The following is a 22560-nucleotide window of genomic DNA, read 5'->3' as shown; positions in this document are numbered from 1 at the left end:
GGTGCAGGTGGCACAGTATGAGGGCTTGGGAATATCAAAGGTTAAGTTGAAAATTTGCTGCCACTACTCCATCCTGCCTCATGCCACCTTCACAGGGACAGTGCTGGCTGGAGAAAAGTACTACAGGGCTTGAAATTCAGATGGCAACATGAGAGGCTTCCTGTTCTGGTTGCTGCTGTTGGGTTCTGGCTCTCAGGTGCTGACTCTTTGCTGAGCGGGAGGGCTGTAGGGGTTGAACTCCTGGCTGCTGCTGCTCACTGCTGTGCTTCTTTCTGCAAACAGCCTCAGGTCAGTGTGCATTATGGGATCTCCTTTGGATTCAACTCTTTTGATCTTATCTCAAGTCCTTATCTCAGCCCAGAGGGGTTTTTGATTCATGTGTGTGTTATTTTTCCCTCCCTTCTGTTTTGGGGAGGAAGAGGCAGCTTAACCTCTTCTCAGCTCTTCAACCTGTTCCAGCCCCAGAGTGGAAAGCCAACAGAAGCTTTCTGAGTTCTTCCAAAGATCTCCATCAGCTTTCCCCTACACCCTCCAACGATCCCAAAAGTCAGTCCTAGGACCATCCAAATCCCAAACACCTAAAATCACCTGAAAGCCCCTGAAGAATGCCGCTGAGATGCCCCTCAAGACTCCTCTGAGAGCCTCATTGTCCCCTCCCTGAACTGGGCACACAGCTCCACCCCATCCCTTGGGAGCAAATACCCCCAAAATTTGGGCATTGAGGCAGGAATATCTGAAATAAAAGCAAACAGAGAGGATTTGGGTAACTTGGGTTTTATTGAGACAATTGGTCAATGGACAGAGGAGAGACACAAAGCACTGGGGAAGAACCAGAGAGACCCTGGCAAAGCCCTGCCCAGCTCCACTGGGAGCTCCAGCTGTGCTGACTCAGCACTGTAATTGTTCTCATTAGCAATAATTGGTGTTCAGAAGGGCAGGAGGTGTTTGTTGCTGCTGGTGTCCCCAGTCCCTGAGAATTACAAAGGAAAAAGGGATGATTTTTGTGCTGGAAAAATCCTCTCAGAGGGGTTACGATTACCCAACAGATTTTAGGTGGATTTATGCCTCCCCTCCAGTGCAGGCTGCTCTCAGTTGTGGGTGCAGCGGTGCTTGCTGAGGGATCGCTTCTGGGTGAAGCTCCTACCGCAAGCAGCACAAGTGAAAGACTTCTCACCAGTGTGGGTGCGGCAGTGGCAACAGAGAGAGCTCCTCTTGCTGAAGCTCTTCCCACAGTGACCACAAGTGAACGGCTTCTCACCAATATGGGTGCAGTGGTGACCAACGAGCGTGCCCCGGTGGCGGAAGCTCTTGCCACAAGCTGCACAGGTGTAGGGCTTCTCACCAGTGTGGGTGCGGCGGTGAACAATGAGATTGCTCCTGTAGCTGAAGCTCTTGCCACAGTCAGGACAGGTGTAAGTCTTCTCACCGCTGTGGATGCAGCGGTGAGCAATGAGAGTGCTCCTGCGGCTGAAGCTCTTGCCACAGTCAGGACAGGTGTAAGGCGTCTCACCAGTGTGGGTGCGGCGGTGAGCAATGAGAGAGCGCCTGTGGGTGAAACTCTCGCTACAGTCAGCACAGGTGTAAGGCTTCTCACCCGTGTGGGTGCGGTGGTGCTCAGAGAGAGTGCGCCTATGGCTGAAGGCCTTGCCGCACTCAGCACAGCTGAATGATTTCTCGCCAGTGTGCACATGACGGTGTTGTGTGAGGTTCCCCATCTGGGTGAAGCCCTTACCGCAGTCGGTGCAGCGGTACGGTTGCTCCCCGCTGTGGATGAGTTGGTGCCGGATGTATTTAGTACTCGTGGTAAAGCACTTGCCGCACTCAGCACAGGGGAACAGATGCTCTCCAGTGTGGATGCGGCGATGGATGGTGAGACTAGAGCTCCGTCTGAAGCTCTTGCCGCAGTCCCAGCAGGTGAAGGCCTTCTCCGTGGTGTGGGTGAGGTGATGTTGCCTAAGAGTAGAGATCTGCCTGAATCGCTTCCCACAGCTGTCACAACGGAAGGGCCTCTCTCCAGTGTGGGTGCGGTGGTGCTTGATGAGATCAGAGTTCCAGCGGAACCTCTTGCCACAGTCACCACAGACGAAGGGCTGGGAGCCAGGTTGTGGGCAGATGTGCTTCACTAGCTCTGAGCTACTTGGGAAGCTCTGCCCACAATCAGGGCACTGATTCAGCTCTTTGGGTGACACTGAGGGACCTGCTCTGGCTTCATCCTCCTCCATACATTCCTCCCTCTCATCCTGGTCACCTTCATCATCATCATTATCCTCCTCTTCATAGTTGTCATTCTCAGCATCATCCTCCATCTTCTCCTCTTTTTCCTCCTCATTCTCCTCTCCCTTGGGACTGCACATTGGCTTCTCCAACTTGATCTCTGGGTGTTGCTTCTTGCCTGAGTCCTTCTGTGAGGCCATACTGTGGGAAGGAGGGGTCACAGCTGTGCAATAGGGAAGATGGAAGCACCTGAGCCCAGGACCTCAAACCCTCAGATCCTGCCTGGGTCATGACACTCCCTGACTCCCAACACCCAGCTGGAGAAGAGAATGCAGAGGGGACCTCAAACCTTCAGTTTCTGCCACAGTATGGGCACAGACCTCCAATACCTGTGCTGAGACCCCAGGTTCCTGTGATCAGTGCCCTGAGGTACCCTGAGGCTTACAAGTGGTCTTGTCCCACTCTCCTCGACCCTGGTGGCATTGGCAGGGTGGTTCCTGGCCCAGCCCTGTCCTTTGATCTCCCCTAGCTCAGACAATGGAGGCAGCAGCACTGAACAAGGAACACCAAACCACCTCCAACCTTCTCCCACCACCTTCCAAATCCCAACCCCCAAACATCACCTCCTGCTCACAACTCACCCCAGTAGCCTGGAGCATTCATCAACTCCCACAACACCTGATGTGCCTCAGAGCTCCTGGAGAGGTGAAATATGCTGCACAGGAGGAGGTGGTGGAGGCTAGGAGCTGCCCTGGGGGCCTAGGATCCTACTGCTTCCCCACTCTGGGTTTCTTACCTGTTGGGCTGCTCCAAGGGACAGATCTGCAAACTCTGCTCTTCCACAGCACACAGGGGCAGGGATGATGGAGAGAGGACTCAGCCCATGCCAGAGAGAAGCAAAGGGCTCAGAGGAAAGCATTGACCTGCAAGGGATGGCTCAGCACTGCCCAGGACCAGGAAGCACAGCTCAGCCTTGCTGGGGGCAGCTCCCAAGCCCAGCAGCACAGCCACAGCACACAGCCAGGGCTGCTCAAGATGGGAGGCCTCAGCAAGTACAGACTCAGCTCCTTGCACAGCACATAGTCCCCAGCACATAGCTGCAGGCCAGCACCACAACACAGCTGCCTCCACACAGCCTCTCCCAGCCCTTGCCTAAAGCTTCCTCCCACTGCCTGCCCAGGCCTCTGCTGCCTGCAGCTGCATTTGACAGCAGATCTTGCTCTGGCCACAGCTCTCCTCCCTAGCCCTACCCCCACCACACTCACTCTGTGCTCACCTGTGCCCTGAACACACCTCTCTGCTGCTCACTGCCCAAGAGAAGACCACAGCAGCCCTCAGGACACACACAAAGGGAGCTTCATGCTTTCTGGAGGTGCATCAAAGGGGGAATGGACTTGCTCAGCTTCTTGCTAAACCTCTTCAGCCCTCATTGGGATGCTGGAGGAGTCTCTGACTCCTGCCCAAACCTCACACCTCCAGCACCCTTCACACACCTGCAGCCCAAAGACACTCAGTGGAAAGAGTTTGGCTTCTTCACTCCCTGACCATTTCTCTCAGCTTGCTCTTTGCAGTTCTCCTGGAGCTGCCACTCCACATCCCCAAGAGAAAAATGAGGTTTCGTGGGAGGGCACAGTGCCCATGGGCTGCTGTTCATCTCCCAGCTGACACATGCAGAGCTGCAGCACAATTCACTCCTTTCAGCTCCTCAAATGCTACCAGATTCTGCCATTCCCTGCACACACATTTGCCACCTGGGCCCTGCATCCTCTCCCCTTTTTGGGGGGACAAGGCCTAATTCCTGCCTGAGCACACCCAGGCCCCTCTCTCAGTCCCAGCCTATCCATGTCCCTGCTGCCTTGGCTCTCCAATGGCCCTGTGTCCCCAACCTCCACTGCCACTGCAGCTGGAAGGGTGGAGTGGGAAATGCTGTGGCTGAGGAAGCATCTAAGCAACTGGGCTGGAAGCAGCAGCACAAGGATGGAAGGGGCCTGAGACTAAAGGCTGGGATCAGCTGGAGGGCTGAAAGAACAGCACCAAGCCAAGGGGGGGTTACAGATGAGGGCTGGGGAGGGACCCTGCAGCCACCTCGGGCAGCAACTGATGAGAGCAAGGGGGACAGAGAGGGAGTGAGACCTCAGGTGACTCCTGCCATGGGGAATGGCTGGGATGTGTGGCTAAGAGCCCTGAGTGCCTGCTTGGGCTGTGCTGGATGTCAGGAGGGGTCAGGGGACTGTTCTCAGCCAGGCAGGGTTTGAGACTTTGAGCTTCTGGGGTCAGCTGCTGCCAGCACCATTGGAGGTAGGAGCCAGGCAGAGCCACACAGCTGCTGAACTAAACCCTCCCACCCCCTGCAGCCTTCACCCTCCATCTCTCCATACAGTGCTCCATCTCCAGTCACTTGCTGCCCTCTAAGAGTCCCCAGGGCCCCACTAAGTCTCCAGGGCTGATCTACACATCCATCAGGGCCCAATAGAAGCCCCTGGATGAAAGCATGGATGAGGATCCTTGTTGTCGGAGTAAGGAACTGGGATGTCTTACACCAGAGAGTAGAGACCTCCAGCAGGGACAGCAGAGTCCAGAGGGACACCACAAAGTGTCATCTAGCTTAGTTCATCCCCACAAGGCCTGCACTCACTCTTTACAAAGGAACAGCACAGGATCTCCAACCTCCTTTGCCCTTCCTCTCTGCTCCCAGGAACAGCTTCTGGGATCTCTCTCTGCAGAGGAGCTTTGAGGCCTTGGCAATGCTGCCAACTGCGGCCTGCAGAGGCCTGGCTCACCTGGGAGCTGCCTACCAGAATCTGTAACTGCAGCTCTTGGGTATGGGGGAGGAGGGGCAGAGAGGCATGGGGGAGGGGGAAGGCATTTGGGGCCTGGGCTTCTGGCCTGCTTTGGTGGAGCTCTGGAGGAAGCTTTGGCCTAGGGAGGTTGCTTGGCTCCCGTGGCCCAGGCGCACTATGGATTGTTGGGGATTTGATGCTTTGCACTGTAGGATGCAGCTCTGAACAGCACAGCCATGGAAATTGCCCAATTCTATCCAACCCTCTGGCCACAGCTTGGCATCAACTCCTTTCACAAGGCTCAAAGAGAGCCTCTCTGCCTCCTGAAACCTAAGACAATGCCCTGCAGAACAAGTTGGAGGAGCACAAGGGGACAAGCTGCAGAGGGGGCCCAGGGCAACCTCCTGAGCTTCAACAAGAGCAAGGGCAGGGTCCTGCCCCTGGCCTGGCACAATCCTCACAATCAGCACAGGCTGGGGGAGGAGGGGATAGGAAGCAGCCCTGCAGAAAAGGACTGGGGGGTGCTGCTGGACAAGAAACTGGACAGGAACAGACAGGGGGAGCCTGCAGCCCACAAGGCCAAGGGCAGCCTGGGCTGCACCAAAAGCAGCATGGCCAGAGATGGACAGAGGCCATCCTGGCTCTTGGCTCTGCTGAGACTTCACCTGCAGCACTGCAGCCAGCTCTGTAGCCATCAACACAGGAAGGACATGGACCTGATGGAGAGGGCCCAGAGGAGGGACACAAAAATGATCAGGGGCTTGGAGCAGCTCTGCTACCAGGACAGGCTGAGGGAGCTGGGGGTGATCAGCCTGGAGAGGAGAAGAGAAGACTCTGGGGAGACCTAAGAGTGACCTTCTGGTACCTGAAGGGGGCTACAAGAAGGCTGCAGAGGGACTCTTTGCAAAGCCTGCAGGGATAGCACCAGAGGCAATGGCTTCAAACTAGAGCAGAGCAGATTGAGATTGGAGGTGAGGAACAAGTTCTGCACCAGGAGGCTGCTGGAACACTGCAACAGGTTGCCCAGGGAGGGGCTTGAGGTCCCAGCCCTGCAGATGTTCAAGGTGAGGCTGGACAGGGCTCTGGGCAACCTGAGCTAGTGCAGGATGTCCCTGCTGACTGCAGAGGGGCTTGGACTGCAGCACCTTTGCAGCTCCCTGACAACCCAAACCACTCCAGGATTCTAGGAGTCTAAGGGCAGCCTCCAGGGAGAGCAGGAAAAAGATGAGGCAGAGGAGGACAAGGAAGAGGACAAGGAGGAGGAGAACCAAAATCCCTTCCTAACTCCTCCAAACCTCTGCCAAATTCCTGGAAAGCTCTTCCAGCTCTTGAAGCCCCAAAACAGATAGCTTTCGAGAATGTGAAGCAATGAGCACAAACCACATAGAGTAATAAATCAGCTGAGGCCCGGGACACTGTGACAGAAAAAGGAGATAAGTGATAATGGCTGACGAAGTGAGCATGATTCAGAACCAGAAAGGTCCAACTGACCCTAACAGCCTTGTCCAGTCAGTAAAACTAAGCCAGGCACACCGGGAATTGACCAAATTAGGAAAGGGTTCAAAAGTTCAAGAGAGGAAGACTCATCAAAAGACCCCTGCCCATGATGAAGGCCACCGGATTGACCACCAAGAGGATCCTCAAAAGAGATGTCCCCGCCCACGCTCCGCCTACACCACGCCTCTTATGAATATGTATACAGAGATATGATTATGTATGTGATCTGATGCAATACTACGTCCAAAACTGTATAAAAGACATGCTTTTGTTACGGGAAAGGTAGAAATCCATTTAGTGATTTCTCCAACGCGTTGCTAATAAAATACCTCCTGTCTATCTGACTTAAACTGAGTCTCTTAGGCAGTTATTCTTGCCTTTTGGGGCAAAATTCGGCATTATTTTCTGGCGAGCCAGGCAGGAGCCAGACAGGAGATCCAGACCTTAAGGGGTCCTCCCGAGCCGGGTCCGGGGCCGGGACCCTCTGGGCGCCCCTGACGACTTTTTTTTTGTCAGAAGAGACCCCCCCGGACCAGCGCTCGTTGGTGGACAAAGGGTTACCTGCATCTCCTGCTCCAATCAAGAGGTATTTTAACTGTTTATTTGTTTGGGGATAAAAGCGCTTTGACTGAGAAACGGGGACCAGACGTGGTCACCTGATGGGATGGCCTGGGGACGCCCTGGCAGAATCCCGCAGATAGGGGTTAGAGTCCCCACTGAAAACAGGGGTGGCAGTCCTCACTGGAAATAGGGGTTGGAGTCCCCCACTGGGTGTTTGTTAAACGGGTGTATGTTTCTCTTTCATCTTAATGTTGTTACTGTGCTTCTGAGAGAATACATTTGTGATATACGTTTGTCTAACATTGTTATGTTGTCTGCAAGAATCTCGTAATTTGGTACTCGGTATTTTGTGTTAACTGTAATCTCTTTTGTGTGTAAGAATTTACTGTGATATCATCGGCAGACCGTACCAGCTGACATCCCGAAGCTGACTGGTATCGGTATTATACGGTTGGCCAGCGACATCTCGTGGTAAAGCAGTGTACTCGGGTAAGGTAGGATATATATATATTGGTATATAGTGCTTGTGGGAGAAAGAGACTATTCCGGGAACAGCCATGGGAGGGCGACAGAGTAAGGACGTAAATATAAAAACTCCATTAGGATGTATCTTGAAGCACTGGAAAGACTTGGGAGGAATTCCAGGGGGAAGCATAAGTAAAAAGACACTCCTTAAATATTGTACACAGTGGTGGCCATTGTATAAGCTAGACGACAATGAGAAATGGCCACCGGAGGGAACAACTAATTATAACACTGTTTTACAACTGATGCTCTTCCTCCGCCGGCTTAATAAATGGGATGAGGTAATGTACGCAGATATGTTCTTTACTCTAAGAAATAAACCTGAGTGGCAAAAAGAGTGCGGAATTAATGTAGCCCCTCAGGATCCCCTAGTATTAGCCCTGGAAAGGGATAAGAAGGGTCCAAAGCCTAAAGAACGCTGCTGTGATGCATGTAGTATTGGACAGCAGTGTCTCAAGCTAACAAGAAGAAATAGTGGAAAGGAGAGCGAAATAAGCCTGAGGGAATACCATCCATTCGCTCCAGGGTGGGAAGGGCCTCTTCCCAGGCCAAAAGAGGAACAAGGGGATCCCAGCCCATTAAAGGAACTGGAGCGATGGTGGAAATCTAAGTTTGGGCACAGCCCTCAGAAGTTAGACAACAGTTGGGAGGAAGATAGTCCATTAAAATCGAGGAAAGACGAGAGGAAAAGCAGCCCTCAGGGACTGGATAGTCCACAGGGGTCGGGGAGCTACATGGATGCTGACAGTCCACCCAGACTGGAAGTCGAACGGGAGGAAGGCAGTCCGTCAGGTGCAGAGAGTCGAAGGGAGACACGTAGCCTGCCCGAGCTCAGTCCATATGGGAAAAACAACACATCCAGAAGTGGAGACGCTTGTAGAATAGAAACCAGCACACCAAAGACTGGGGACAAAAGCAACTCACTGGGAAGTGGCATCTCTAAACTGAGAGGCAACATCTCCGAATTGGGATATAGTGAGAAGGATGATAATGAGACATGCAAAAAGGGGGGCAGGGAACAACTTAATATAGTAATTCAGATAAAGGATGAGAGAAATGGGAGAGGAGCAGAAGGTGAGAAAGACAGCAGCCCGGGACAGGATAGGAGCCGGCAGATACAAAAAGGGCGACAGACGCAGGACGAGAATCGGATGGATAATGTAATAGAGATAGGAGGGGAAAATGAAGAACAGGAAGGAGGGAAAAGGAAAGAGAAGAGAAAGAATTGGGGAGACATTGAGGCACAGAAAGGAGATCCCGGGGAAGGGATCGGTCACTCGTATTATACCAGATCTGTGGCACGGGGGGAAGCAAAGCAAAGAGAGGAAGGAAACCATACGATAGCTCCTCTCCGACAAGTAGTACCAATGTTAGGGGAAAAGACTAGAGTAAAGGTGCCGTTCTCGACAAATGATTTGAACAGTTGGAGGGATGAGGCAAGGAATTTCAGGAGAAATCCTGAGGGAGTAGCGAAAAGGTTTGAATTAATGGCAAAGAATTTAGATATTGATTGGGAGGATATAGAAGTGATGCTGTCAGAGTTGACAGATACAGAAAGGGAACTCGTATTGGAAACAGGAAAACGACATGCTCAAGTATTATCAGGAAGACTAGAAGATAATTTTCCCAGCAGTAAACCAGAATGGGACCCGGGCAATGCCGAGCACTATCAACAGCTAGTGCAGTATAGAAAACTGATAGCGATGGGCTTGCGGAATGCGATCCCTAAGGCTATCAACTGGTCAATGCTATATGACATCAGGCAGGGAAAGGATGAGACCCCATCAGAGTTTTTGGATAGACTTAGGGTAGCGATGAGACAATACACACCCCTGGACCCAGCAACAGAAGAAGGGAAACAGCACTTGTTAGGGTTGATGATGGGACAGAGTAACCCAGACATCAGGAAGAAATTACAAAAACTTGAGCATCCAGCAAATAAAAACCTAGAGACACTGCTGAATGAGGCATGGAAAGTGTACAATAATAGAGAGATTGAGGAGAAGAAAAAAGAGGACAGGAGGATAGCGCGAGTAGTGGCTGTAGCAGTGGCAGCTCAGAAGACAGGAACCAGGGGAAGAGGTAGAGGCAACCCAGCAGGAAGGGGAGGGAGGCTCCAACCCCACCCAGCTAGGATAGGGACGAACCAATGTGCACACTGCCTACAGATGGGACACTGGAAGCGAGAATGCCCCCTACAAGGGGAAAGGCTAATGGCCACCACTACTACCACACATCAGGATAGTAAATGAGGAGGACCGGTGGGCCATACCCTAGCAGACCCACTGGTTAAAATGGAGCTAGGGGAAGGTAAAAAGGAGTTGAACTTTTTGATTGATACGGGAGCAACTTTTTCGGTCTTAAATCAGGAATTGGTACCTAAAAGTGATGAATTTGTACAAGTTGTGGGAGCAACAGGCCAACCAGAAAAAGCTTACTTTTTGAAACCCATTAAATACAAAATTGGGAAACAAATGGGAATTCATCAGTTCCTGTATTTACCAAATTCGCCAAAGCCATTATTAGGGAGAGACCTATTGGAGAACTTGGGAGCCATAATAAAGTTCAACAAGAACAAATTAGAATTACAAGTAAATGAGGAACAACTGATTACAGCTCTAAGCTTAACGATCAGTTGTGTGGAACCTAAACCTGAGAATCACAATTTCGAGCGAATCCTGAACAAAACATACCCATTAGTGTGGGCTACTGATATACCTGGAAAATCAAAACAAGCAGTTCCGATTGTTGTTGAACTTAAAGTTGGGGCAAAACCAGTGATAAGAAAACAATACCCCCTGAGGATAGAAGACAGGAAGGGGATCGAGCCCATAATCAAAAAGTTTTTGGAATTGGGGTTATTGGTAGAATGCGAATCAGATTTTAATACACCAATCCTGCCAGTAAAGAAACCTAATGGAGCCTATAGACTAGTTCAGGATCTGAGAGCAGTAAACGAAATAACCAAGACATTACATCCGGTAGTTGCTAATCCATACACACTTTTAACTAGACTGAAGGATAATTTGGCCTGGTTCACCGTATTAGATTTAAAAGATGCATTCTTCTGCCTTCCTTTAGCCCCCGAAAGTCAAAAGAGTTTTGCTTTTGAGTGGGAATCTATAGATAGAGGAAGAAAGACTCAACTTACCTGGACGGTATTGCCCCAAGGATGGTGCAATTCCCCCACGATTTTTGGGAACCAGTTAGCCAAAGAATTAGAACAGTGGGAAAGGCCGCTGGGAGATGGCACCCTTCTGCAGTACGTAGACGACCTCCTAATAGCAACAACGACGGAGGAAGAATGCATTGAATGGACTATTTCCTTGTTAAATTTCCTGGGTTTAAGTGGATATCGAGTTTCTCAACAGAAAGCACAGCTGGTGCAAAAAGAAGTGGTGTACCTGGGATACGAAGTCTCCAGAGGACAGCGATCCCTGGGAGCAGCTAGGAAGGAGGCCATCTGCCAGATACCTAAACCAGAGACGGTGAGAGATCTGCGCGCCTTTCTGGGGATGACAGGTTGGTGTCGGCTATGGATCTACCAGTACGGGATACTCGCTAAACCACTGTATGATTTACTGAAGGAGACTAAGAACGTCCTAGTTTGGACTCCCGAGGCAGAGAGGGCCTTCAAGAAGTTGAAGCTGGAGCTAATGAGAGCACCGGCCTTAGGTCTCCCAGATGTATCAAAACCATTCTGGCTGTTCTCCCATGAGCGGCAAGGGATGGCCCTAGGAGTCCTAGCACAGCAATTGGGACCACACAAGAGAGCTGTGGCCTACTTCTCCAAGCGATTGGATGAAGTAAGTAAAGGATGGCCAGGCTGTCTGAGGGCAGTGGCCGCAGTAATAATTAACATAGAAGAGGCCAGGAAGCTCACGTTGGGTCAAAAGATGACTGTGTTAGTGTCTCACACAGTGTCAGCTGTGCTGGAACAGAAAGGCAACCATTGGCTGTCGCCTTCCAGATTCCTAAAATACCAGGCCATCCTGGCTGAATCAGATGACATAACCATTCAAGTAACTAACATTGTGAACCCAGCTTCATTTCTAGAAGGAAGAGACCCAGCAGAACCCATCGAACACGACTGCCTGGAAACAATTGAAGCAGTCTACTCCAGTCGCCCGGATCTCAAAGAAGAGCCGTTCGAAGAGGCGGATAACTGGTTCTCAGTGGATGGGTCGGCACTGGATTTGGAATACTAAACGCAGTAGATCAAGAGGTATTGGTGAACAAATTAAGTACTGTCACCACCAACTTAGGAAAACTCAAAGTGCCCCTGAGTTCATCTGTGCTTACATTAGCAGAAACGCAATCGCTAGTAGTAAAATTACTGACCATGGTAGCAAACCATACTGCAGAGGATTTTGTGAAGCTCGCTGATTATACAGGGGAACTTAGTAGAGACATTGCACTCGCTATCCAATGCTCTCAGACACAACAATGGGTACAATCAGTAGCGGCAGGAATAATGAGAGAGGGAACGTCAGGTACATTACCTCAAGAAATAAGGGAAACAATATTAAAGGACAATCATACTACACAATTTGAGAAGGACCACCAAGCCTGGTGGCAATTAGTAAATTTCACTTATGAGCCTCAACGAGATCACATAGAAGCCTATGTCCTCACCATCAGTACAGCAGAAGAAAGAGCTATCTTTCCTATCCTCACTCTAGGGACAATACATCAACATGTCATTGTCAGACCAATAGACCACAATGTCTGGGCCAGTTATGATTATACCAAAAATAGATGGCAATCAGTTAGCACTGAGGCATGTATTCCTAGAGGACAATTAGGCTATGTTTGCGAAAACGCTGTAGTAGAAGCAGAAGATTTATGCTTAGATGTCGAAAATAGTGTATGTACCTTTGAAATGCTTTCGCATAATAGAACACAATCACAAGTTTACTATATAGGGAATGGGTGTGCTTGCGTGAGGACAGCTTGTGACAACGTCACTATGGATAATTGCCAAGAGGAGACTAACAATACTAACTTCTGTGTGTGCAACTTCACCAAAATAGTGGGTTGTGATTTTCACTATACTGTCCCAATAACTACTCAACAGCTAATTAATGCAGATTTTAATCTATATCAAAAGATGCCGAAATTACAAATAGGGATGGACGTCAAAATTCTTAAAGCGATGCTCGCACATCCTAAAGTGAAGAAATTGGTGCAACAGGTGAATCAAACGACTAAACGAATGGTATGGCAGGTAGAACATAATTCAGAAAAAATAACAGATGTCCTGACCAAAGTAGAACAAGTAGGCCAGCATCATTGGTGGGACATCTTTACAGGATACTCCCCAACAGCTACACAGGTCTTCAACTATCTGGTGCACCCAATACTAATAGTAATTGTAGTTCTGTTACTATTAACTCTCACAAATATTTGTATGTGGTGGAGACTAAGAATTATAATGAAAAGGACCCAAATGGTTTGGGCTATGGTACGAGCATATCAGAGCCCTATAGGACTAGAATTTGACGAAAGAATTCGTAAGTTATAAGAAAAAGGGGGGAAATGAAGCCCCAAAACAGATAGCTTTCGAGAATGTGAAGCAATGAGCACAAACCACATAGAGTAATAAATCAGCTGAGGCCCGGGACACTGTGACAGAAAAAGGAGATAAGTGATAATGGCTGACGAAGTGAGCATGATTCAGAACCAGAAAGGTCAAACTGACCCTAACAGCCTTGTCCAGTCAGTAAAACTAAGCCAGGCACACCGGGAATTGACCAAATTAGGAAAGGGTTCAAAAGTTCAAGAGAGGAAGACTCATCAAAAGACCCCTGCCCATGATGAAGGCCACCGGATTGACCACCAAGAGGATCCTCAAAAGAGATGTCCCCGCCCACGCTCCGCCTACACCACGCCTCTTATGAATATGTATACAGAGATATGATTATGTATGTGATCTGATGCAATACTACGTCCAAAACTGTATAAAAGACATGCTTTTGTTACGGGAAAGGTAGAAATCCATTTAGTGATTTCTCCAACGCGTTGCTAATAAAATACCTCCTGTCTATCTGACTTAAACTGAGTCTCTTAGGCAGTTATTCTTGCCTTTTGGGGCAAAATTCGGCATCACTCTGCAGAGTTCATTCTGAAGAGAGCTGAGGGAGTTGCTAGGCTCAGGGATGTCTTGCACACTCGGCACAAATGCTCCAGAAGCTTTCCAAGTGCCCTCAAAACCAGCAGCACAGCTCTGCTGCCACACAATGCCAGGCTGCAAGGGACCCCAAGGCTCAGCTGCTCCAACCTTGCCAGCTGACACTGGACTGGAAAGGAGCTGGCCCAGCCCCCTGCCAAGCTGAGCCTTCCAACTCTGCCCTGCAGGGGAATCCACCACTGCCCTGGGGAGAGGATTCCAATGGCTGACTGGCAGGGAAAAGCTTTTGCCTCTGCAGGGCACTGTGCCACTTCAGCTCAACTCTTGCAGCAGCTCTTTGAGATCTGCCTTTGGAACACCACAAACTCTGAAGCACTGCAGTGCAAAGCAGCTCAGCTTCAACTTCCAACTGCCTGAACTCTCACATTTTAAATTCAAGGCAGGGGCCAAGCTCACACCCAGCCCGCAAGCTCAAGAACCAGCAACAAAGGTCAGAACACTTCCCAAGCTGAGAGCCACCTCCAGAGCTCACATCCAGGTCCCAAGCTCACAAGCCAGCAAATAAGGTCAGAATAACTTCCCAAGCTCAAGAAACAGCCCCTGACCTCAGAGACAGGCCCTGAGATCAAGAACCACACCCCAAGCCCAGAGTGAGCAACTAAGCTCAAAACCCCTTTCCAAGCTCACACCCAGACCCCAAGCTCAAGAGCCAGAAAATAAAATCAGAACCACTTCCCAAGCTCAAGAACCAGCAACTAAGATCAGAACCACTTCCAAGCTCACACCCAGCCCCCAGGCTCAGAGCCAGTTTCACAACTTTGCTTATTTCAAGTTCCCTTCATTGCACTTCTGCTAAGTGTCCAAATTGAAGCATACAGAGAATGCTTTGGACTGGAAGGGACCCCAAAGAGCAGACAGCTCCAACCCCCTGCCATGCCCACAGACACCTTCCATCACACCAGGCTGCTCAAGCCCTCATCCAACCTCACCCTCAGCACCTCCAGGGAGGGGGCAGCCAGCACCTCCCTGCCCAACCTGCTCCAGGCTCTCACCACCCCCACTCCAAACTATTGCCTCCCAAGCTCCACTCCAAATCTGCCCTCCTCAACCTTCAATCCACTCCCCCTCAGCCCATCCCTCCCAGACCCTCACCAAAGTCCCTCCCCAGCTCTCCTGCAGCCCCCAGCAGCTACCACAAGGCTGCTCCAACCTCTCCCCACAGCCTTCTCCTCTCCAGCCTCAACAGGCACAACTCTTACAGCCAACCCCCACAGGGGAACTGCCACAGCCCTCCCACCACCCCCAGGGCCTCCTCTGCACCCCCTCCAACAGCTCAACCTCCTGCCCCTCTTGGGGGCACCACAGCTGCACACAGCACTCCAGCTGGCAGCACACAATGCTGCCAGCACAAAAACCATTGCAGCAAAAGCCTCAACCTGTGCTCAGCTGCCAAAACCAAAGGGACCTCAACTTGGCCACAAGAGAAAGGACCAAACTCAGCCAAGACACTGATCCAACACCCAAGGCTGCACAAAACAACCAGCAACAGCTTCCAGCAACAGCACACCTGCAGCTGGGCTGCAAAGCTCTACAGGAGAAAACCACTCCAGAAGGGCTCCAGGGCCCCAGGGATTGCAAAGCCCAGGCTCTCACTCTCCTCCTGCACAAGGAAAGCTTCACTTGCCCACAAGAAGCCAAACACTTCACCACACCAAGCCATCCACACCACTTGACTTTCAACCTCCTTCAAGCCCTTGCCTGGCAGCAGCACTTCCTCAGCCCACAGCTCCAGCAACACCACAAGGCCTTGAAGGCTCTCCTGCACTCCACACCTCTCAGCCACACCCACACCCCTTGGCCACCCACAACCCAACAAGCTTCCTGCTCACCACTTCTCTTCCCAAGCCTCTCCTCCCTTTGGCCCTCTCAGCACACCACCAACTGACCCCAAAAGGCTCCAGCTGACAGCACTGCTTGCAAGAATCCCAGGCACTTCCAAGGGCAGACTAGGAGCCCAGAGGCAAAACCCAAACCTTTCCCCTCTCCACAGGACTCTCTCCCATTTCCCATTCTTCCCAGCACCTCCAGCACCTAAGAGGCATTTGCTCTGGGGCAGCTTCCTCACACAGCCACACAATTGCCTGGCCTGCAAAAGACCTCTCTCAGCACTGAGGCCAACTGCCAGCCCCAACACCACCAGGGACACCAAACCATGGCCCCATGGCCACACCTTGCTGCAACACCTCCAGCCATGGCCACTCCACTGCCTCCCTGGGCAGCCTCTGCCAGGCCCTGACCACTCTTAGACCAAACTCATTCCTCCTCCTCTCCAACCTAAGCCTCCCCTGCCACAATTTCAGGACACTTCCTCTCATCCTAGCACCTGAGACTAGGCACAAGAGCCCAACCCCCAGCTCACTGCAACCTCCTTGCAGGGAGCTCTAGAAGCCAAGAGGTCTCCCCTCAGCCTCCTCTTCTCCACACTAAACACCCACAGCTCCCTCACCTGCTCCTCACCAGCCCTGCTCTCCAGACCCTTCCACACCTTTCTTGCCCTTCTCTGCACCTGCTCCAGAACCTCAAAGTCCTTCTTGGAGTCAGGGGCCCAAAACTGACCCCAGCATTCCAAGGGTGGCCTCCCCAGGGCCCAGGGCAGGAGGACAATCCCTGCCCTGGTCCTGCTGCCCACAGCAGTGCTGAGACTTGCAGAGCACTGCAATTGCTTTGCTCACTTGCAGCAATCATTTCCTTCCCTTCCCAGCTCATTGCACAGCAAACAGCAGCAAGGGAATTGCTTTGTCTTCTGCTGAAGCTCCTCCAAGGAAGCTGCAGGACTTCTCACCACCAAAACCATCAACAACAGGCTGCCCCCAGCCCAAGCCAAACCTTTCAGTCCAAGTCAATGCACTTCCTCAGCCACAAGCAGACATTCAACAGCTCAGCCTCATTTGGTTGCCTGTAGTCTGCTTCTGACCATGCTTCCTGCCAGCACAGCTGACAAAAGCTCTGCACAGCTCTCAGCCTGCAGCCACACAGCAAAAGCTCCTCCTGCCCTGAGCCTTTCTGTGCTCAGGAGGCGTGCAGAGAAACTGAGAATCACTCTGCAACCCCCCAGGGAATCTTTGTGCCTCAAGAGATTGCAGAGCACAGAGGCCTTGGATGCCACCACCCCCAGCACAGCCAAACCGCCCCACAGCTGACACCAGCCCCAGGCGCTCCCAAGCTCAGGCTCAGCACAGCACCCACGCCTGACACCCCCACGGCACCCAGCACACAGCCTGCCCACAGCTCCCCCCCGCGCCTGGCCCTCAGCCCAGCCGCTGCCCTTCAGCACAGCAGCCGCCCGGCACCTGCCACCACAAAGCCTCCAAACCTCCAGGGCTCCCCCACACACCCCCACAGCAGCCTCTGCTGCAAGCCACACCCCACGCTCACCACCACCTCTCCTGCACACAGCAGCCCCCACAGCGCCGCTGCCACCTCAGCTCTGCTGCCAGCCCAGCCCCCAGCACAGGGACACAGGGACACAGGGCCAGGGACAGCCCCTGCAGCCCACCAATGGCTCCGCCTGCAACACAGCAGCAGCCAAAGGGGGCCTGCAGCTGCCCCCACCAGGGGGAGGCAGCAGCACAGCACCACAAGGAACCCCCAAACACACCCACCCCCGACCCCACCCCACCCACGCACCCACAAACCCACACACCCTCCCCAGCACTCCCCACACCACTCCCAACACCACACACCCCCACAGCTCCCCACACACTGCCCACAGACACACACAGCTCCCCACAACCGCACCCACCCCCTCGCACCACCCCACCACTCCCCACTCCAAGCCTCACCACCCCGACCCACACCACACCCACACACAGCCTCCCCCACCACCACCAACTCCTACCACCAAACCCACACAGCCCCACGGGCTCCTCACCAGCCCCTCACACGCCCCTCTCCGACCCCAAGCCCCCACCCAACCTCACACACGCCCCCACAACTCCACAGCCCCCAACAACCACCCCCCCACAGCCCCACCCACACCAGCCCCACACCTCACCGAGCCCTCCTCAAGCCCAGCTCCACGACACAGCCCTCAGCCCCAGGCCATCCCAATGCCAACCCCACGAGCCGCTCCCCCCAAGCCCCAAGGGATCCCCACCCCAGCAGCCCCCACTCTGCCCCGCGCCTGCTCACACCTACCCCACAGCCCAGGCCAAAGGGGCGCACAGCAGCAGGAAGAGGAAGGAGGAAGAGCTCGGAGCAGAGGCAGCTGCCGACTGCCGTCCCCTGCAGCCTCCTGGCAGCCTGGGCGAGCAGAGAGCGATGCAATGGAGGCCCCGAACCGCCCACGTTGCAGCCCAGCCCAGGCGGGGGCTGGGGCCGCAGAGGAAGCCCCGCCCACGGCCGGGCAGCCGCAGCCAATCACAGACGCCGGATTACCCCAACCACGCCTCCAAGTCCCAGCGGGGAGCTGCGGCCCTGGCTCCGCGCGGGGCATGCCGGGAGGTGCAGCTCTCAGCCAGGGCGGCGCCGTCTGGGCTGAGCTGCGCTGCGGGGGCAGGGCTGGGGCACAGCAGCTCCGCAACACCTCTGACCCAGCAGCTGCGCACAGCTCCCAGGAGCTTTGGCTCTGCTCGGAAAGCTTGCGCAGAGGTTTCCAGGAGCTCCGGAGAGCTTCGGAGGAGTTTTTTTCGCTGAGGATTCTCTGCAGGGTTGGGAACCCAAAACCTCCTCCCAGCCTCTCCCAAACTCTTGCAAAGAGATTTCGATGCCTCCCGAGGGGGCTTGGGGCAGCTCCAGGGGATCTGAACGGCTCGGGAAGAGTTTTTCCTGTCGCCTTCCAGAGTTTCCAGCAGGGTGCTGAGGACTTCTCCGGCAGATTTCAGCCTTTTGCAGCATTTCTGAAGGATGTTGGAGACTGCAAGAAGCCAGAGCCTGGCTGAGAGCTCTGCAGAATCAGTTTGCAGGAGCTTGGCAGCCATGGGGATGAGGTTCTGGAATTGGTTTGGGTTCGTTTTGGCACTTTTAATCATTTCCCGAAGCTCTGTGGATAATTTCCAGCCCCTTTTCCTTCCTTTTGAAGCTATTTTCCTCATTTTGGGCTGATTTTAATGGGGTTTGGGGAGACTATGCTTAGCCTCAGGCATTTTGAATGACTTCTGAGGATAGCTTGAGTATTTTAATCTCCTTTTTCATGATTACTAAGGACATTTTGATCATTTTCAGGCCTTTTCAATGATTTTTTTGAGATATTTAGACCATTTTGGGGTTTTTTCTAATTATTTTTGAGGTATTTTCATTATCCCCAGGCCCTTTCAATTATTTTTGAAGTATCTTTATTCATTCCAGATACTTTTAGTGAGTTTTGAAGACATTTTGATTATTTTTGTCCACATTTGATTTTTTTTACAAGATTTTGATTCTTTTCAGGCCCTTTGAATGATCTTCAGAGAGATTTGCATCATTTTAAAGCCATTTTTTACAAAGCATTTTGAGTGCCCAAGAAAACTCCTTAAAATCCTCAAGTCTTCAAACAGAGCTTTTGAAGCATCTTTAGGGAGGTTTAGGAGGTTCTAATAGTTTGGGAAATGTTAAAATCTTCTCCAAGTGCTGAAACAGGAATCCAGAGGCACAAAGCTGTCAGCTCCCCTGAGCTGCAGCTATAGAATTTGGGGGGTTTGAGAGGTGAAGCATCAGGACTGTGGAACCTGCTGCTCCTGGCAGAGTTGATCCAATCAGAGAAGAGTTTGGGTTGGGAAAACCCCAAATTCAGCTGGCAGCTGTTGGCAGGAGGAACATTGCCCTGCTTGAAGCAGAGCCTTTGAACTGCAGCTGAGGGTTCAGAGCTGCCTTAGGAGGAGACTTGAGCCCTGGGGATGTATCCCAATGGGAGTTGTGTTCTCAGCCCCTGAGTGCTGCTGGTTTGCCACAGGGTTTCACAGACAGACTCCCTAAGGTTGGAAAAGACCTCCAAGATCATCAAGTCCAACCTTCTACCCACATCTCCATGACCACCAGACCATGTCCCAGAGTACCACCTCTACTCATTTCTTGAATACATCCAGGGACAGTGACTCTCCCACCCCCCTGGGCAGCCTGCTCCAATGCCTGAGCACTCTTGAAGCAAAGAAATTTTTCCTCCTCTCCAATCTAAATTTCCCCTGGTACAATTTCAGGGCATTTCCTCTTGTCCTGTCATTGGTTACTTGGGAGAAGAGGCCAATATTGGCCTCACTCTGATCTCCTTTCAGGTCCATGTAGAGATCAATGAGGTCTCCTCTCATCCTTCTCTTCTTCACAATAAGCAATCCCAGCTCCCTCAGCCTCTCCTCACCAGACCTGCTCTCCAATCTCCTCACCAGCTTTGCTGCCCTTCTCTCTCCCTGCTCCGGCACCTCAGTGACTTTCTCATACTGTGATGCCCAAAACCAAACACAGCACTTGAGATGCAGTCTCACCAGTGCTGGGGCCAGAGAGACAATCACTTCCTGCTGGTCACAGCCCTTCTGATCCAGGCCAGGATGGTGGAGGTCTTCCTAACCACCTGGGTGCACACTGGCTCATGCTCAGCTGGCTGTCTACCAACACCCCCAGGCCCTTTTCTGCTGGGCAGTTTCCAGCCACGCTGCCCCAAGCCTGCAGCCTTCACGGGGTGGTTGTGATGCTAGCACAAGAGCCAGTGCTTGGTCTTATTAAACCTTCTGGAACTGACCTGAGCCCAGCAGCCCAACCTCTCCAGACCTCTCTGCAGAGTCTTCCTACCCTGCAGCAGATCAACACTCCCACTTCATGTTGTCTGCACCTTGCTCACTCTTTCATTTCTTGCTGTTTATGTGGCAGAAGATGCAGTCAGAAATCACTTGAAGTACCACCACCATCAGGGTTTGTCTGGTGAACATTGAAAGGCTTAGAAAATACAGACCAGGGGGAAAAAAAACCCAAACCAACAAGAGCACACCTAACAAACACTAAGGTGAGCATTAAAACTCCAGTTGAGTTATAGCCACCCTGGGTTTCAAATGTTTCCATGAGCAATCATAGAATCGGTTCTGGGAGCTCTGTGCTTTGCCTTGGCAGGGAGGTGAGGGAGACAAATATCTGCTGCTCAGCACTGACTAGGTCCAGCCCATGGCTGTGGTCATAGCATCATAGTATCATAGTATCAGTCAGGGTTGGAAGGGACCACAAGGATCATCTAGTTCCAGCCCCCCTGCCATGGGCAGGGACACCCCACACTAGATCAGCCTGGCCAGAGCCTCAGCCAGCCTGGGCTTAAACACCTCCAGGGACAGGGCCCCAACCACCTCCCTGGACAACCCATTCCAGGGCTTCACCACTCTCATGGGGAAGAACTTCCTCCTCACCTCCAGCCTCAATCTCCCCACCTCCAGCTTCATTCCATTCCCCCTAGTCCTATCACTACCTGAGATCCTGAGCAGTCCCTCCCCAGCCTTCCTGCAGCCCCCTTCAGATCCTGGAAGGCCACAATGAGGTCACCTCAGAGCCTTCTCTTCTCCAGACTGAACAGCCCCAACTCCTTCAGTCTGTCCTCATAGGAGAGGAGCTCCAGCCCTCTGCTCCTCCTCCTGGCCCTTCTCTGGACACCTTCCAGCACCTCCATATCCCTCGTGTCATAGGGGCTCCAGAACTGGACACAGTACTCCAGGTGGGGTCTCCCCAGAGCTGAGCAGAGGGGGAGGATCACCTCCCTTGCCCTGCTGGCCACACTTCTCCTGCATGCAGCCCAGGATCTGATTGGCTTTGCGGGCTGCAATGTGCACACTGAGAGCTCCTGTTGAGCTTCTCCTCCCCCAGCACCCCCAAAGTCTCTCTCCTCAGGGCTGCTTTCCAGCCAGTCACTGCCCAGCCTGTATTTGTGCCTGGGATTGCCTCGACCCAGATGCAGGACCCTGCCCTTGGGTCTCATTGAACCCTCCTGAGGTTGGCTTGCCTGACCCTGGCACTGTGCCAGAGCTGAGGAGGTCCTTTGGTCAATAGTATTTTGTTGTGGGCTGAGGACCATAGAGAAGATTCCTCCAGCAGTGCCAGAGAGCAGCAAGGGGCTGGGCAGTGGCCAGAGGGTGGTCACAGGCCATGGTGAATTGTTTTGCCATCCCATAATCCCTGCAGCTGCCCTGGAAGCAGAATGCAGAGCCAGCTCCTCCCCTCTGCTCCCTCACCTCTCCCTGGGGCAGGTGGCAGCTGTTGGCTCTCCTGGTGTGGAGGGGGGAGAGGAGGGGGAGAGGAGGGGGGAGGGGGGGAGAGGAGGGGGGAGAGAGGAGGGGGGAGAGGAGGGGGGGGAGAGGAGGGGGGGAGAGGGAGGGGGGAGAGGAGGGGGGAGAGAGGAGGGGGGGAGAGGAGGGGGAGAGGAGGGGGAGAGGAGGGGGGAGAGGAGTGGGGGGAGAGGAGGGGGGGGAGAGGAGGGGGGAGAGGAGGGGGGGAGAGGAGGGGGGAGAGGAGGGGGGTGAGAGGAGGGGGGTGAGAGGAGGGGGGAGAGGAGGGGGGAGAGGAGGGGGGAGAGGAGGGGGGAGGAGGAGGGGGGAGAGGAGGGGGGAGAGGAGGGGGGAGAGGAGGGGGGGGGAGAGGAGGGGGGGAGAGGAGGGGGGAGAGGAGGGGGGAGAGGAGGGGGGAGAGGAGGGGGGAGAGGAGGGGGGAGAGGAGGGGGGAGAGGAGGGGGGAGAGGAGGGGGGGAGAGGAGGGGGGGAGAGGAGGGGGGAGAGGAGGGGGGGGGAGAGAGGGAGGGGGGAGAGGAGGGGGGAGAGGAGGGGGGAGAGGAGGGGGAGAGAGGGGGAAGAGGAGGGGGAGAGGAGGGGGGAGAGGAGGGGGAGAGGAGGGGGGAGAGGAGGGGGGAGAGGA

At 53.1% G+C, this 22560-nt stretch overlaps 1 protein-coding gene across 9 annotated transcripts; it reads right to left on the bottom strand.

The window, feature by feature from the left end:
• Positions 1-603: 603 nt before the first annotated feature.
• Positions 604-18002, bottom strand: LOC137457464 (zinc finger protein 135-like). 9 transcript variants are annotated; one of them, XM_068169364.1, is made up of 4 exons: positions 17905-18002; positions 3011-3137; positions 2856-2929; positions 604-2437 (listed from the first exon to the last, which is right to left on the bottom strand). In XM_068169364.1, the coding sequence occupies exons 3-4, from the start codon at positions 2875-2877 to the stop codon at positions 1089-1091; spliced, it is 1371 nt and encodes a 456-aa protein (XP_068025465.1). In that variant the 5' UTR covers positions 2878-2929; positions 3011-3137; positions 17905-18002; the 3' UTR covers positions 604-1088. The 9 variants fall into 9 exon arrangements, with proteins under 9 accessions (XP_068025465.1, XP_068025467.1, XP_068025466.1 ...); XM_068169366.1 differs by having other exon boundaries at positions 2856-2911; XM_068169365.1 differs by having other exon boundaries at positions 3011-3157; positions 17905-17994.
• Between the last annotated feature and the right edge of the window lie 4558 nt (positions 18003-22560).

This window comes from Melanerpes formicivorus, unplaced genomic scaffold (assembly GCF_026170545.1).
Source record: "Melanerpes formicivorus ecotype bairdi unplaced genomic scaffold, bMelFor1.0.p_v2 SCAF_180, whole genome shotgun sequence".
In the NCBI taxonomy this organism is placed as follows: Eukaryota; Metazoa; Chordata; class Aves; order Piciformes; family Picidae; genus Melanerpes; species Melanerpes formicivorus.
The sequence above is the reverse complement of the archived record's forward strand: the minus strand, read 5'-3'. Positions and strand labels throughout refer to the sequence as shown.